Source organism: Pseudophryne corroboree, chromosome 3 (assembly GCF_028390025.1).
Source record: "Pseudophryne corroboree isolate aPseCor3 chromosome 3, aPseCor3.hap2, whole genome shotgun sequence".
Classification (NCBI taxonomy): Eukaryota; Metazoa; Chordata; class Amphibia; order Anura; family Myobatrachidae; genus Pseudophryne; species Pseudophryne corroboree.
The window spans coordinates 23223818-23241694 of record NC_086446.1 but is presented as its reverse complement, the minus strand read 5'-3'; the positions used below and the strand labels follow the sequence as shown (position 1 = coordinate 23241694).

The following is a 17877-nucleotide window of genomic DNA, read 5'->3' as shown; positions in this document are numbered from 1 at the left end:
CACTGCATGAATTTACTCAGGTATATCTACTGATGTAAGATATTCCTCATCTCTAGATGCAGATTCAGAATGGGATGAACCAGCGTCCTCATCTGAAGTGTCCTCTGATTCCGAAACATGTGTAGATTGTGAAGATGTTGCTTCATGTCTATGTGATTTCAATTGTGTATACAATTAAACTACATTTTCATTAGTTTGTACTTTCAGAGGAGGGTGTAGGATAAGAGATTGAAGTAGTGACTTAACAAGGAGAACACGTGACACTTTTCTGTAATAATAAGAATTTACTTACCGATAATTCTATTTCTCGCAGTCCGTAGTGGATGCTGGGAACTCCATAAGGACCATGGGGGATAGCGGCTCCGCAGGAGACTGGGCACAAAAGTAAAGCTTTAGGACTACCTGGTGTGCACTGGCTCCTCCCCCTATGACCCTCCTCCAAGCCTCAGTTAGGATACTGTGCCCGGACGAGCGTACACAATAAGGAAGGATTTTGAATCCCGGGTAAGACTCATACCAGCCACACCAATCACACCGTACAACTTGTGATCTGAACCCAGTTAACAGCGTGATAACAGAGGAGCCTCTGGAAAGATGGCTCACAACAACAATAACCCGATTTAGTTAACAATAACTATGTACAAGTATTGCAGACAATCCGCACTTGGGATGGGCGCCCAGCATCCACTACGGACTACGAGAAATAGAATTATCGGTAAGTAAATTCTTATTTTCTCTGACGTCCTAGTGGATGCTGGGAACTCCATAAGGACCATGGGGATTATACCAAAGCTCCCAAACGGAGCGCGGATGACTCTGCAGCACCGAATGAGAGAACTCCAGGTCCTCCTCAGCCAGGGTATCAAATTTGTAGAATTTAGCAAACGTGTTTGCCCCTGACCAAGTAGCTGCTCGGCAAAGTTGTAAAGCCGAGACCCCTCGGGCAGCCGCCCAAGATGAGCCCACCTTCCTTGTGGAATGGGCTTTTACAGATTTTGGCTGTGGCAGGCCTGCCATAGAATGTGCAAGCTGAATTGTACTACAAATCCAACGAGCAATAGTTTGCTTAGAAGCAGGAGCACCCAGCTTGTTGGGTGCATACAGGATAAACAGTGAGTCAGATTTTCTGACTCCAGCCATCCTGGAAACATATATTTTCAGGGCCCTGACTACGTCCAGCAACTTGGAGTCCTCCAAGTCACTAGTAGCCGCAGGTACCACAATAGGTTGGTTCAGGTGAAACGCTGAAACCACCTTAGGGAGAAATTGAGGACGAGTCCTCAATTCTGCCCTGTCCGAATGGAAAATCAGATAAGGGCTTTTACAGGATAAAGCCGCCAACTCTGACACGCGCCTGGCCGAGGCCAGGGCCAAGAGCATGACCACTTTCCATGTGAGATATTTCAAATCCACAGATTTAAGTGGTTCAAACCAATGTGACTTTAGGAATCCCAAAACTACGTTAAGATCCCAAGGTGCCACTGGAGGCACAAAAGGAGGCTGTATATGCAGTACCCCTTTTACAAACGTCTGAACTTCAGGGACTGAAGCTAGTTCTTTCTGGAAGAAAATTGACAGGGCCGAAATTTGAACCTTAATGGATCCTAATTTTAGGCCTATAGACACTCCTGTTTGCAGGAAATGCAGGAATCGACCTAGTTGAAATTCCTCCGTCGGGGCCTTACTGGCCTCGCACCACGCAACATATTTTCGCCAAATGCGGTGATAATGCTTTGCGGTTACATCCTTCCTGGCTTTGATCAGGGTAGGGATGACTTCATCCGGAATGCCTTTTTCCTTCAGGATCCGGCGTTCAACCGCCATGCCGTCAAACGCAGCCGCGGTAAGTCTTGGAATAGACAGGGTCCTTGCTGGAGCAGGTCCCTTCTTAGAGGTAGAGGCCACAGATCCTCCGTGAGCATCTCTTGAAGTTCCGGGTACCAAGTCCTTCTTGGCCAATCCGGAGCCACTAGTATAGTTCTTACTCCTCTTCGTCTTATAATTCTCAGTACTTTTGGTATGAGAGGAAGAGGAGGGAACACATACACTGACTGGTACACCGACAGTGTTACCAGAGCGTCCACAGCTATTGCCTGAGGGTCCTTTGACCTGGCGCAATACCTGTCCAGTTTTTTGTTTAGGCGGGACGCCATCATATCCACCTTTGGTTTTTCCCAACGGTTTACAATCATGTGGAAGACTTCCGGGTGAAGTCCCCACTCTCCCGGGTGGAGGTCGTGCCTGCTGAGGAAGTCTGCTTCCCAGTTGTCCACTCCCGGAATGAACACTGCTGACAGTGCTATCACATGATTTTCCGCCCATCTGAGAATCCTTGCAGCTTCTGCCATCGCCCTCCTGCTTCTTGTGCCGCCCTGTCTGTTTACGTGGGCGACTGCCGTGATGTTGTCCGACTGGATCAGCACCGGCTGACCCTGAAGCAGAGGTCTTGCTTGGCTTAGGGCATTGTAAATAGCCCTTAGCTCCAATATATTTATGTGAAGTGATGTCTCCAGGCTTGACCACAAGCCCTGGAAATTTCTTCCCTGTGTGACTGCTCCCCAGCCTCGCAGGCCAGGACCCAGTCCTGAATGCCGAATCTGCGGCCCTCTAGAAGATGAGCACTCTGCAACCACCACAGGAGAGATACCCTTGTCTTTGGTGACAGGGTTATCCGCTGATGCATCTGAAGATGCGATCCGGACCATTTGTCCAGCAGGTCCCACTGGAAAGTTCTTGCGTGGAATCTGCCGAATGGAATTGCTTCGTAGGAAGCTACCATTTTTCCCAGGACCCTTGTGCACTGATGCACCGACACTTGGCCTGGTTTCAGGAGGTTTCTGACTAGTTCATATAACTCCCTGGCTTTCTCCTCCGGGAGAAACACCTTCTTCTGGACTGTGTCCAGAATCATCCCTAGGAACAGCAGACGTGTCGTCGGAATCAGCTGCGACTTTGGGATATTTAGAATCCACCCGTGCTGCCGTAGCACTACTTGAGATAGTGCTACTCCATCTACTAACTGTTCCCTGGATTTTGGCCTTATCAGGAGATCGTCCAAGTAAGGGATAATTAAGACGCCTTTTCTTCGAAGAAGTATCATCATTTCGGCCATTACCTTGGTAAAGACCCGGGGTGCCGTGGACAATCCAAACGGCAGCGTCTGAAACTGATAGTGACAGTTCTGTACCACAAACCTGAGGTACCCTTGATGAGAAGGGCAAATTGGGACATGGAGGTAAGCATCCTTGATGTCCAAAGACACCATATAGTCCCCTTCTTCCAGGTTCGCGATCACCGCTCTGAGTGACTCCATCTTGGATTTGAACCTCTGTATGTAAGTGTTCAAGGATTTCAGATTTAAAATAGGTCTCACCGAGCCGTCCGGCTTCGGTACCACAAACAGCGTTGAATAATACCCCTTGCCCTGTTGCAGGATGGGTACCTTGATTATCACCTGCTGAGAATACAGCTTGTGAATGGCCTCCAATACCGCCTCCCTGTCGGAGGGAGACGTCGGTAAAGCAGACATTAGGAAACGGCGAGGGGGAGATGTCTCGAATTCCAATTTGTACCCCTGAGATACCACCTGAAGGACCCAGGGGTCTACTTGCGAGTGAGCACACTGCGCGCTGAAATTCTTGAGACGTGCCCCCACCGTGCCTAAGTCCGCTTGTAAAGCCCCAGCGTCATGCTGTGGACTTGGCAGAAGTGGGAGAGGGCTTCTGTTCCTGGGAACTGGCTGTCTGCTGCAGCCTTTTTCCCCTTCCTCTGCCACGGGGCAGAAAAGAGGAGCCTTTCGCCCGCTTGCCCTTATGGGGACGAAAGGACTGCGCCTGGTAGTATGGCGTCTTCTTATGTTGAGAGGCGACCTGGGGTAAAAATGTGGATTTCCCAGCCGTTGCCGTGGCCACCAGGTCTGATAGACCTACCCCAAATAACTTCTCCCCTTTATAAGGCAATACTTCCATATGCCGTTTGGAATCCGCATCACCTGACCACTGTCGCGTCCATAACCCTCTTCTGGCAGAAATGGACAGCACACTTACTCTTGATGCCAGTCTGCAAATATCCCGCTGTGCATCACGCATATATAGAAATGCATCTTTTAAATGCTCTATAGTCAGTAATATACTGTCCCTATCTAGGGTATCAATATTTTCAGTCAGGGAATCCGATTAAGCCTAACCAGCACTGCACATCCAGGCTGAGGCGATTGCTGGTCGCAGTATAACACCAGTATGTGTGTAAATACATTTTAGGATACCCTCCTGCTTTCTATCAGCAGGATCCTTAAGGGCGGCCGTCTCAGGAGAGGGTAGAGCCAGAGCCGGCCCTAACCAATATGATGCCCTAGGCAAGATTTTGGCTGGTGCCCCCTAGCACCGCCGCTATTTCTCAAGGAGATGATGGTATGAGTCAGCTGGTAGCTCTGCTAATGTGGGGCGCCTTTTGTTTATAAAAATGCATCTTATTTGCATTACTATGTGGCTAGGATGCACATGCAGCTTCTGCTGATTAAAATTATATGCAGCATGCCTATAATCTGTGTGTGACTGCGGCTGTATCTGCATATGAAATGCTACATTAAAATGGTTTCCAGGACTACACTGCAACGTAGCATTTTGTATGCAGATACAGCCACAGTCACACACAGAATATAGGCATGCCGCATATCATTTTAATCAGCAGAAGCTGCTGGTGCCCCTAAGCATACCAAATGCCCTAGGCAATTGCCTAGTTTGCCTATGCCTAAGGCCGGCTCTGGGTAGAGCCACCTGTTTTGATAACCGTGTGAGTGCTTTATCCACCCTAGGGGGTGTTTCCCAACGCGCCCTAACCTCTGGCGGGAAAGGATATAATGCCAATAATTTTTTAGAAATTATCAGTTTTTTATCGGGGGAAACCCACGCTTCATCACACACTTCATTTAATTCCTCAGATTCAGGAAAAACTACAGGTAGTTTTTTCTCACCGAACATAATACCCCTTTTGGTGGTACTGGTATTATCAGAGATGTGTAAAACATCTTTCATTGCCCCAATCATGTAACGTGTGGCCCTACTGGAAGTCACGTTTGTCTCTTCACCGTAGACACTGGAGTCAGTATCCGTGTCGGCGTCTGTATCTGCCATCTGAGGTAACGGGCGTTTTAGAGCCCCTGATGGCTTTTGAGACACCTGAACAGGCACAAGCTGAGTAGCCGGCTGTCTCATGTCATCAACTGTCTTTTTTAAAGAGCTGACACTGTCACGTAATTCCTTCCATAAGTTCATCCACTCAGGTGTCGACTCCCTAGGGGGTGACATCTCTATTACAGGCAATTGCTCCGCCTCCACATCATTTTCCTCCTCATACATGTCGACACAACGTACCGACACACAGCACACACACAGGGAATGCTCTGATAGAGGACAGGACCCCACTAGCCCTTTGGGGAGACAGAGGGAGAGTATGCCAGCACACACCAGAGCGCTATATATATATATACAGGGATAACCTTATATAAGCTCATGTGAAGGGGTAAAGGTCACATATTGCCTTTTTTTCCCCATACATATAAACCCTCTTGTCAGGGACTGGGGCTTCCTCTGTGATTTGCAACACATCCTTTATTGCTATAATCATATAACGGATGGCTTTAGCCATTTTAGGCTGTAATTTTGCATCATCACACTCGACACTGGTCTGAGTCCGTGTCAGTATCTGTGTCAACAATTTGGGATAGTGGGCGCTTTTGAGACCCTGACGGTCTCCGCGACACAGGATCAGGCATGGGCTGTGACCCCGACTGTCCTAAGGTTTCAGCTTTATCCAACCTTTTATGCAAGGAATTAACATTTTCATTTAAAACCTTCCACATATCCATCCAATTAGGTGTCGGCGGAGACACCTCTGTCAACAGCTCCCGCTCTGTTTCCACATAGCCTTCCTCGTCAAACATGTCGACACACTCGTACCGACACACCACACACTGTTAGGGTCTCCTGCTCTGTGCTGCCACGTCGTCATGGCAACCGGGAGACAAGTGCAAGCGGAGTAACCTGAGCGCAGCTGATACTCCGGTTTGGGTCTTTTGCTGTGCAATGGTTACAGGCTCTGTGCAGGGCAGGGGATCCGGTGCTGGTTTTTGTGCTTACAGTCTTTGAGGTCTGAGTGGGGCGTGGACAGCACCTTCTTTATAAACCCTCTTCTCAGGTTAAGCAGATGCTGCTGAATCTTTGTTGGTTAGTTAGTTCCTGAAAGTTAGCCAGTACTGTGTAGCTTTGTATTTGTTGTTGCTTACTGCAAATAGGCCTGGGGATTTGGTACTACACTCTGCCAATCCAGACCTAGCAGTAAGACTGGAGTCAGTCATTTAACTTGCTGGGGTTCTTTTGCTACTCTGTGAACTTAGCAAGTTTGTGGCTGTATTCTCAGACTTGCCTGCATAAATCCATTCTCACTGTGCAAGGAGTTCAGGTGTCAGTTTAGTGGCAGTAAGCTGAACCTGTGCACTGCAAGTGAGGATTAGGATTGTGGAGACTCTCCTTGTGTCTATCATTCCATCTCTGACCAAGGAGTTTACTGCCACACCCGTTGGTAACCCTTTAGGGTTTTGCTGTTGCCCTTAGCAACAGCATTTCGGGTTCTTTTCGTATTAAAACACAACATCTTGCTTTTCCCATCTGAGAATTCCTAATACTAGGGAGACACCCAGTTTCTTAGCCTCTGGGCTTCTCTGTTCACTTTGTGTTTATTTTGTTACCCTATCACCTTCTGTGTACGTAATGTCATATTCCCCAGTCTGTCTGTGAGTTCATTTATTTTGCATACCTGTCCGTTCAGACACCAGTACATTCCTGCAGGCACTGGTGTGCATAACAGTTCAGACACCAGTACATTCCTGCAGGCACTGGTGTGCATAACAGTTCTGACACCAGTACATTCCTGCAGGCACTGGTGTGCATAACATATTCAGCAGCCTAATACTCCTGTTGAAATTTTGTGGGAATATGGAGCATACCCCTCAAAATACGTTGCAACAGGTGGTCAATCAGGTGCAGGTCCTGACTCGACAATTTAATGATTTGTCCATTAAAATGCACACCTCCCAGGCCTCTGGCGGAGCTCCCGCAGCAGCAGCACCTTCAGGGGTTAAGGAGCCGAAAGTAAATCTCCCGGATCGTTTTTCTGGAGATCGCTCGCAGTTCTTTTGTTTCAAGGAGAGCTGCAAGCTATACTTCCGGCTTAGGCCTCAGTCTTCTGGGTCGGAGATTCAGCAGGTGGGCATAGTGATTTCCTTGCTACAAGGAGACCCACAGGTCTGGGCATATGGGTTGCAGCCTGACTGTCCGTCGCTTAAAAGTGTTGATGCTTTTTTTACGGCACTGGGCATGTTGTATGATGACCCTGACAAGACGGCCTCAGCCGAGGCTCAGAGTTCGATCCTTAAGCTAGGGCGAAGGCCAGTTGAGGTTTACTGTACGGAGTTTCGGAGGTTGGCCCATGATACCCAGTGGAATGACCCAGCCCTGAGACACCAGTACCGAAGAGGTCTTTCTAACCAGATAAAAGACCAACTGGTACAATATCCCTTGCCTGATAGCTTGGATCAGCTCATGCAGTTATCCATCCGGGTGGATAGACGGCTGAGAGAGCGTAGGCTTGAAAGGGAGACCGAGGTTTCCTTCTTTCCCAAGGGAACCTCAGACTCTGAGGAATTTTCCGAGGAGCTTATGCAGATTGGGGCTACCCGCCTCTCCTCGCGTGAGAAGACGCGGAGGAGACAGCAGGGGTTGTGTTTGTACTGTGAGAATAAAGGTCATGTGGTAGTATCATGCCCAGAAAAGCCGGAAAACTTCAGGGCCTGAGGGTGATGGGAAATATCCTGTCAGGCCAGAAGTCAGAATTTCCCAAGAAGACTTTTATCATTCCGGTGACCTTGAAGATCCTCGGTCAAACTGTCAAGACTGAGGCATTTGTGGACAGTGGGGCCGACGGGGTTTTTATGGACCGCCAATTCGACCTGAAACACTCTGTTCCCTTAGTACCCTTGGCATTGGAAATTGAGATTTGTGGGTTAAACGAGGAACCATTATCCCAAGGTAAAATTACCTCTTGCACTAGCCAGATTTCTTTGTTTATTGGAGCCACACACTCTGAAAAATTGTCCTTTTATGTGACTGTCTGTACTTTTGCCCCATTGGTGTTGGGGTTACCCTGGTTAAGGGCCCACAATCCTCAATTTGACTGGGTCTCTGGGGAGATTCTTAGTTGGGGTACTGATTGTTTCAGGAGTTGCTTGAGCCTTCCAGTCAGGCTCTCGCAGCTAAGTTTGCCAGGATTGCCAGGGTGTTATGCAGATTTTGCGGACGTGTTCTCCAAAAAAGTTGCAGAGGTACTACCTCCCCATCGCCCCTATGACTGTGCCATTGATTTGTTGCCGAATGCTAAGCTTCCCAAGAGCAGGTTGTACTCCCTGTCACCTCCTGAGACTCAGGCTATGGCAGAGTACATTCAGGAGAACTTGGCTAAGGGATTTATCAGACCTTCACAGTCTCCAGTTGGGTCGGGGTTCTTCTTCGTGGGTAAAAAGGACGGTTCGTTGCGACCCTGCATCGACTTCAGGGAATTGAACCGTATCACGATTAAAAACTCATACACACTGCCTCTCATTTCGGTCTTGTTTGACCAGCTTCGTACTGCCACCATTTTTTCTAAGATTGACCTACGCGGTGCGTACAATCTAATCCGAATAAGAGAGGGGGATGAATGGAAGACTGCCTTTAATACCCACTCAGGGCATTATGAATATTTGGTGATGCCTTTTGGGCTCAGTAATGCCCCGGCAGTCTTCCAGGATTTCATGAACTATGTGCTCAGGGAGTATTTGGATAGATTCTTAGTTGTATACTTAGATGACATCCTAATCTTCTCCCATTCCCTGGAGGAACATCGGAAGCATGTACGCTTAGTCCTCCAGAAACTCAGAGACCACCGGCTTGGGGCGAAGCTGGAGAAGTGCGAATTTGAAGTTCAGCAAATCGCATTTCTAGGATATATTATCTCCCCAGAAGGTTTCCAAATGGAGGGTTCCAAGGTACAGGCAGTCCTGGATTGGGTGCAGCCCACTAGTTTGAAGGCGCTTCAGCGTTTCCTGGGCTTTGCAAATTTTTATAGACGATTTATCGCTGGATTTTCGTCTATAGTGGCGCCCTTGGTGGCACTCACTAAGAAAGGGGCGGATGTTGCTCACTGGTCTTGTGAGGCTAAAGCGGCTTTTGCCCGTCTCAAAAGGGCATTTGTCTCGGCCAAGGTGCTGCGACACCCAGGTCCAGAGCGTCCTTTTGTGGTGGAGGTGGATGCCTCTGAGATGGGTATTGGGGCAGTGCTCTCTCAGATGGGAGTGTCTGATAATCGCCTTCATCCCTGTGCTTACTTTTCCCGTAAATTTTCTCCTGCCGAGATGAATTATGACGTGGGTAACCGGGAATTGTTGGCTATTAAGGATGCACTCGAGGAGTGGAGACACTGGCTTGAGGGGGCTAAGTTTGTGGTCTCAATTCTCACCGACCATAAGACTCTGGCATATTTAGAGTCAGCGAAGCGTCTCAATGCCAGGCAGGCACGATGAGCTTTGTTTTTTGCTTGCTTTAATTTTTTGATAACATATCGCCCTGGGTCAAAAAACATCAAGGCTGATGCGCTCTCGCTGAGTTTTGCTCCAATCCAGGAGACCACCGAGGAGCCGTTGCCCATTGTGTCCCCATCATGTATTAAAGTGTGCATTACCCAGGACCTCTTGTCATTAGTCCTTAGAGCACAGGAGCAGGCTCCTCCAGACCTTCCGGTAGGTCTTTTGTTTGTGCCTCCTAGGTTAAGACAGCGAGTGTTCCTGGAATTCCATGCCAAGAAGTCGGCAGGTCACCCGGGTATTGGCAGAACTCGGGAGTTGCTATCTAGGGCGGTGTGGTGGCCCTCGGTGGCTAAGGATGTGGATCAGTGGGTTCGGGCATGTGACACCTGTGCCCGAGATAAGACTCCTAGAGGGGTTCCTGTTGGCCCATTACATCCACTCTCTATTCCATCTAAGCCATGGACCCACATTTCAATGGATTTTGTGGTGGACTTGCCCAAATCCTCGGGGATGACAGCCATCTGGGTTGTCGTTGACAGGTTTTCGAAGATGGCGCACTTCGTTCCACTGGTTGGGCTGCCATCGGCCAGACGCCTGTCTGAATTATTTATGCTGCATGTTGTGCGTCTCCACGGGTTGCCACTTGATGTGGTCTCTGACCGCGGATCCCAGTTTGTGGCCAAATTCTGGAGGGCATTTTGTTCCGATCTCCAGATTTCTGTCAGCTTGTCGTCAGGCTACCATCCGCAGTCTAATGGACAGACTGAAAGGGTGAACCAGTCCTTGGAGCAGTTCCTCAGGTGTTATGTCTCCAAGTGTCAGACTGACTGGGTTGCTCATCTGTCCATGGCGGAGTTTGCCTATAACAACGCGGCTCACTCTGCTACAGGGATCTCTCCCTTCCTTTGTGTGTATGGGCATCATCCTAAGGCCAATTCTTTTGACCCCCTGGACTCCACGCCTGGTGGTTCCTCTGTGGTTTCGGTCCTTAGAGGTATTTGGAGGAAAGTGAAGAAAGCCCTTGTGTCTGTGTCATTAGTGACCAAAAGGGTTTTTGATAAGCGGAAAAGACCCTGCAGCTTCAAATTAGGAGACTTCGTCTGGTTGTCTACCAAGAATTTGAAGTTGAGACAGCCATCTCATAAGTTAGGCCCCCGGTTCATCGGCCCTTATAAGATCACCAGGGTTATCAATCCGGTGGCATTTCAGTTAGATCTGCCCCGTTCTTTGGGTATCAATAAAACATTTCATTGTTCCCTTTTAAAGCGGGCGATTAGTAATCCTTCTTCCAGTGGAAGACCTTCCCCTCTTCTGATATGTGGCCAGAGGGAGTTTGTTGTTGAAAGGATTCTTGACTCCAAGATGGTTCGGGGTCGGCTGTCATTTTTGGTGCACTGGAAGGGGTATGGCCCGGAGGAGCGGTCGTGGGTGCGCAGTTGTGATCTTCATGCCCCCAGACTGATACGCTCTTTCTTCTCGCAGTTCCCCGATAAACCCGGTGGTAGGGGTTCTTTGACCCCTCGTCAGAGATGGGGTACTGTTAGGGTCTCCTGCTCTGTGCTGCCATGTCGTCATGGCAACCGGGAGACAAGTGCAAGCGGAGTAACCTGAGCGCAGCTGATACTCCGGTTTGGGTCTTTTGCTGTGCAGTGGTTACAGGCTCTGTGCACGGCAGGGGATCCGGTGCTGGTTTTTGTGCTCACAGTCTGTGAGGTCTGAGTGGGGCGTGGACAGCATCTGCTTTATAAATCCTCTTCTCAGGTTAAGCAGATGCTGCTGAATCTTTGTTGGTTAGTCAGTTCCTGAAAGTTAGCCAGTACTGTGTAGCTTTGTATTTGTTGTTGCTTACTGCAAATAGGCCTGGGGATTTGGTACTACATTCTGCCAATCCAGACCTAGCAGTAAGACTGGAGTCAGTCATTTAACTTGCTGGGGTTCTTTTACTACTCTGTGAACTTAGCAAGTTTGTGGCTGTATTCTCAGACTTGCCTGCATAAATCCATTCTCACTGTGCAAGAAGTTCAGGTGTCAGTTTAGTGGCAGTAAGCTGAACCTATGCACTGCAAGTTAGGATTAGGATTGTGGAGACTCTCCTTGTGTCTATCATTCCATCTCTGACCAAGGAGTTTACTGCCACACCCGTTGGTAACCCTTTAGGGTTTTGCTGTTGCCCTTAGCAACAGCATTTCGGGTTCTCTACGTATTAAAACACAACATCTTGCTTTTCCCATCTGAGCATTCCTAATACTAGGGAGACACCCAGTTTCTTAGCCTCTGGGCTTCTCTGTTCACTTTGTGTTTATTTTGTTACCCTATCACCTTCTGTGTACGTAATGTCATATTCCCCAGTCTGTCTGTGAGTTCATTTATTTTGCATACCTATATGTTCAGACACCAGTACATTCCTGCAGGCACTGGTGTGCATAACAGTTCAGACACCAGTACATTCCTGCAGGCACTGGTGTGCATAACAGTTTAGACACCAGTACATTCCTGCAGGCACTGGTGTGCATAACACACACACAGGGGATGCTCTTTTTGAAGACAGTTCCCCCACAAGGCCCTTAGGAGAGACAGAGAGAGAGAGTATGCCAGCACACACCCCAGCGCTATATGTCCCAGGAATCACACAGTAGTGTTAACCCAGTAGCTGCTGTATGTATAGTTTTTGCGCCCAAATTATGTGCCCCCCTCTCTTTTCACCCTCTTCTACCGTGATTCTGCAGGGGAGAGCTGTGGAGAGAAAATGGCGCTGGTGAGTGCTGAGGAAGAAGCCCCGCCCCCTCAGCGGCGGGCTTCTGTCCCGCGTTTCTGTGCAAAATAATGGCGGGGGCTCATGCATATATACAGTGCCCAACTGTATAAATGCTGCTCTTTTGCCAAGTGGTCTCTAATTGCTGCCCAGGGCGCCCCCCCTGCGCCCTGCACCCTATAGTGACCGGAGTGTGTGGGATCGTGTGGGCGCAATGGCGCACAGCTGCAGTGCTGTGCGCTACCTCAGAATGAAGACTGAAGTCTTCTGCCGCCGATTTTGATGTCTTCTATCTTCAGACACCGTCTTCCGTCTTCTGGCTCTGCGAGGGGGACGGCGGCGCGGCTCCGGGATCGGACGACAAAGGGTGAGATCCTGTGTATGATCCCTCAGGAGCTAATGGTGTCCAGTAGCCTAAGAAGCAAGACCTATCCGCAGTTAGTAGGGTTGCTTCTCTCCCCTCAGTCCCACGTAGCAGAAAGTCTGTTGCCAGCAGAAGCTCTCTGAAAATAAAAAACCTAACAAAATACTTTCTAATAGCAAGCTCAGGAGAGCTCACTAAAAAGCACCCAGCTCGGCCGGGCACAGATTCTAACTGAGGTCTGGAGGAGGGACATAGAGGGAGGAGCCAGTGGACACCAGTATCCAAATTCTTTCTTAGAGTGCCCAGTCTCCTGCGGAGCCCGTCTATTCCCCATGGTCCTTACGGAGTCCCCAGCATCCACTAGGACGTTAGAGAAAAACCTAATACTCTTATACTGAGGACAGGTCTTCCAAGTGGCGGGAGACTACTGGAGAGCAGACAGATGGAATACTCCTAGCCTGAAAGCTCTCACTTGAAGAGTGAACCCCCAGCAGTGTGTGCTGCTGGTCCATATAGTCCCACAAGCCTCCTGCCTCAGTAGCCTCCACCCTCAAGACTACAAGGAATTCCTTTGTTTCCACAAGGCTTGCTTAGAGGTAAATTAGGTGTCTTCTGGGACCACTACTCTGAGCCTCTCTTGCGTAGGAGACCTGGATGAAAGTTCTGGTATTTTGGGGAGTGAGGCATGACACTGTTAACACACAATATTTTATGACTGGTACGAGAGTGTTATCTGCTCCCTAACTCCAAACAAGCATAAACTATCTCCCCCACAGGTCACAGTCAGGACACAGCATAGCAGTCATTCCAGTACATAACAAGTCACATTCAAAATCTTAGATATAGAGAGACTAAGGAATTGCCATAACCCCTGGCAACACCACAAATGATATGTGATGCAGGCTTCTCGGTCTCAGAGAGGGTTGTAGGAACAACACTGGACTTTTGTTCCATCCCTCTTGCTTATTTCCATAGGTTGGTACTGGGGTTTGTTTTTCTCCTTTTCTGATTTTCTGCACTGGGGCTCTTCCTGGGTCTGATTCCAGTTCATATAGTAGGAACTTGCAGATAAAGAACCCTGGACGCTGGCCTCCAAGATATATGAACATTATGTAATTTGCTAGATACATACTGACTTGCAGTGGTGGTGACAAGTGCCGACCAAAATGTCTACGTTATGTATTATCTATGCAGTGTCCAGACAATACCTTGTTTTTTTCTCAAGAAAATTCCATTAGTTCCTTATTTATCTTATAAATAAAAGATAATCTCCCCAAGAAAAACTCATTTTCGTATTTTTAATTAAATCTCAAGAAACGGTAAAGAAAGCAAATAATTATGTTTTTTCTTTTTGACAAGTTCATACAATAAAAATAAAAGATATACATCTGAGTAACAAGAATATAGCAATAATCCTGACAATAACACAGAAGAAAAGTTATGTATAAGAAAGGAAGATACAGACATTTACAGTATCCCCAGTACCATAACATTGGGCAATTCAAACAGATGTAACAATACTGGTCTTGTTCTTACATATAAAACATAGTAATAAGGACAAGGGAAAGAAGCATGGACTATATCTCATACATACATTACACTGCTACACCAGAGGTAGTACCTCTAGGTTATACTATGAGGTAGACTGGAAACATTTTCTTAGTGCTTCTATGAAAACTGCAGACCAAGTGTGAACATAAGGAAGCCATATATAGAAGAATTTTGCCCCCATTTTTCTTTTTGCTGGGATACATCTGTCCAGTCCATAAGAAACAAGGAATACATTCTGGGGTATAAGGTTACAGAGATAGGATCAGGAGAGATCCAGTGAGACAATACAGTCTTCTTAGTGCCGGCTGGCAATTTTACAAGCTGTGTTCCGTTACCTTTGGTTAATTTCCATGAATTTGTCTTGGAGTAAATACCCCAGAAGGTCCACGTTTCATCAACAAATTCAATTATCAGTATATTGTTAATATAATTTTGGCGTTCCATCCATAATACTTGTACTTGTGGGCCGGTCCACAAGCAACGTACAATATCTGTGTATGGTGTCACATTTATAGCAGCTAGAAGTAGGTGCATCACCTATAAGACATTATAATCTAGGAGTGAAGTAAGATATCTGCAATATAATATGATGCATCTCGGCATAGGAGATAGAAATGAATTGTTTATTTAATGTATTATTTGCAGCTAGAATTGTCTGCAATGAAAGACCTGGAAAGTCCGTTCTCCACCTCAGTCACCCTACATTACCCGTTTCTATATTTACCAATGGGGAAAATGTGTATATGTGTGTGACGTGGAGAAAGGGCTTCCCAATCCAAGACATATTGCACTATACAAACCACACTCCTTGTCTGCTGCATCTTTCATTTGTTTCTACCCACCGAGAACTACTTTGTGGTTTGTGAATCACCATTTATCTGCCATTCCGATGCAACAAAAAAGTTGGAATTTACACGAGTTTCCATAATAAAATCTTTTTTTTTAAATTATGTTTTATCTTTTTACGTGTTAGACTGAAATGCACAAAATGTAGACGCTACAAAACAACAATGTGATCTGTTATTACTGTGGAGAGTGGGGCCAATATCTAACAGAATAATCGTCTAGTGTGTACCCATGGTATGCTCTCCCACGGGTCACTAGTGACATTGCCCATTGACCCTGCAGTATGCACTTGCCACATGCAGGGTCCCAGCAGCAGTGATGTTGGGCTGGGTACACATCGCTTAGTGTGTACCCAGCTTTAGTTTCACCCGAGTGATCTACTCCAGTCTTATATGACATCCATTCCAATTGTCTGCGGATGGTTAACTTACATTGTTCAAATACTGTGTGACAGGAGCTGTGCTACAACCCTGTTTTGTATCCGCTCATAGAAATGCTTTTCTACTGTGTGAAATCTGATGTCTAAAAAGATGTGATTTGTGTGTAAAACATTTCCAACACTCAGGACATGGAAATGGTTTCTCTCCTGTGTGACATCTCTGATGTCTACCTAGAGTTGATTTCTGTGTAAAACATTTCCCACAGTCAGAGCATGGAAATAGTTTCTCACCTGTGTGGATTTTTTGATGTTTAACAAGATCGGATTTACTTGTGAAACATTTCCCACACTCAGAGCATGGAAATGGTTTCTCACCTGTGTGACGTCTCTGATGTATAACTAAAGTTGATTTTTGTGTGAAACATTTCCAACACTCAGGGCATGGAAATGGTTTGTCTCCTGTGTGACTTCTCTGATGTCTAACTAAAACCGATTTCTGTGTAAAACATTTCCCACAATCAGAGCATGGAAATAGTTTCTCACCTGTGTGGATTTTCTGATGTTTAACAAGATCGGATTTATTTGTGAAACATTTCCCACACTCAGAGCATGGAAATGGTTTCTCACCTGTGTGACATCTCTGATGTATAACTAAAGTTGATTTTTGTGTGAAACATTTCCAACACTCAGGGCATGGAAATGGTTTTTCTCCTGTGTGACTTCTCTAATGTCTAACTAGAACCGATTTCTGTGTAAAACATTTCCCACAATCAGAGCATGGAAATAGTTTCTCACCTGTGTGGATTTTCTGATGTTTAACAAGATCGGATTTATTTGTGAAACATTTCCCACACTCAGAGCATGGAAATGGTTTCTCACCTGTGTGACGTCTCTGATGTATAACTAAAGTTGATTTTTGCGTGAAACATTTCCCACACTCAGAACACGTAAATAGTTTCTCACCACTGTGGAGTCTCTGATGTTTAACAAGATATGATTTGTGTGTAAAACATTTCCCACACTCGGAGCATGGAAATGGCTTCTCGCCTGTGTGGATTCTCTGATGTTTAACAAGATCTGATTTCTGTGTAAAACATTTCCCACACTCAGAGCATGGAAATGGTTTCTCACCTGTGTGACATCTCAAATGTGCAACAAGATTTGATTTCAGTGTAAAACATTTCCCACACTGGGAGCATGGAAATGGTTTCTCACCTGTGTGACGTCTCTGATGTATAACTAAAGTTGATTTTTGTGTGAAACATTTCCCACAATCAGAACACGTAAATAGTTTCTCACCAGTGTGGAGTCTTTGATGTTTAACAAGATTGTATTTATTTGTAAAACAGTTTCCACACTCAGAGCATGGAAATAGTTTCCCACCTGTGTGGATTATCTGATGATTAACAAGTTGTGATTTGTGTGTAAAACATTTCCCACACTCGGAGCATGGAAATGGCTTCTTGCTTGTGTGGATTCTCTGATGTTTAACAAGATCTGATTTCCGTGTAAAACATTTCCCACACTGGGAGCATGGAAATGGTTTCTCACCTGTGTGACATCTCTGATGTATAACTAAAGTTGATTTTTGTGTGAAACATTTCCCAGACTCAGAACACGTAAATAGTTTCTCACCAGTGTGGAGTCTTTGATGTTTAACAAGACTTGATGTGTGAGTAAAACATTTCCCACACTCAGAACAGGGAAATACTCTATCAGGTGTATGAGCTGCACTATGTGTAACAAAATCTGAGGTATCAGGAGAACAGTCCTCGCAGTTAGGGGGATCAGATGATATATCTGCGCTGTGAGGTACTGGATGTATATTTAGCATAACGGGGCTGTCTCCTGGAGAATCCTGTGTGATGTTATCTTCTATGTCAGTATCTGCAGGCAAGATGAGATCTCCCTCCAAGGTGTTCCTGCTTGTACCTCCATCTGCTGGAGATAAAATAGCTGTATTATTATTATTCACAGATCTTTATAAAGCACACACATATTACTCCGCACTGTACAGAGAACATTTAGTCATTCACATCAGTCCCACCAGGGGAGCTTACACTCTATATTCCCTACCACATGGACACGTAATAGGGGTAATTTGTGTCAGAATTAATCCTAGCTTACATACTAAAGTGAAGCTTGAATACTTATGTGAATTGTGAGTGTGAAACAGCAGCAGGCGAGATATAATATATCTCGCCTGATCTAGAATGCAGAAGCAGGCGAGAAAGAATGCAGAAGCAGGCGAGATAGAATGCAGAAGCAGGCGAGATAGAATGCAGATCAGGTGAGATACAAATATTGGCAATACCAGTCACACTCAAAATTAAAGTGGAAAAACACACTACAGGCTGATCCAACTTTGA

The 17877-nt window shown here is 46.5% G+C and overlaps 1 protein-coding gene across 1 annotated transcript in view; it reads right to left on the bottom strand.

Annotated features, from left to right (window-relative positions):
- Positions 1 to 17877, bottom strand: part of LOC135057086 (uncharacterized) — a 220000-nt gene that overhangs the window by 183093 nt on the left and 19030 nt on the right. Inside the window, 2 exon segments of the mRNA XM_063962985.1 lie at positions 14619 to 14820; positions 15618 to 17446. Coding sequence (XP_063819055.1) covers positions 14619 to 14820; positions 15618 to 17446 — 2031 coding nt within the window.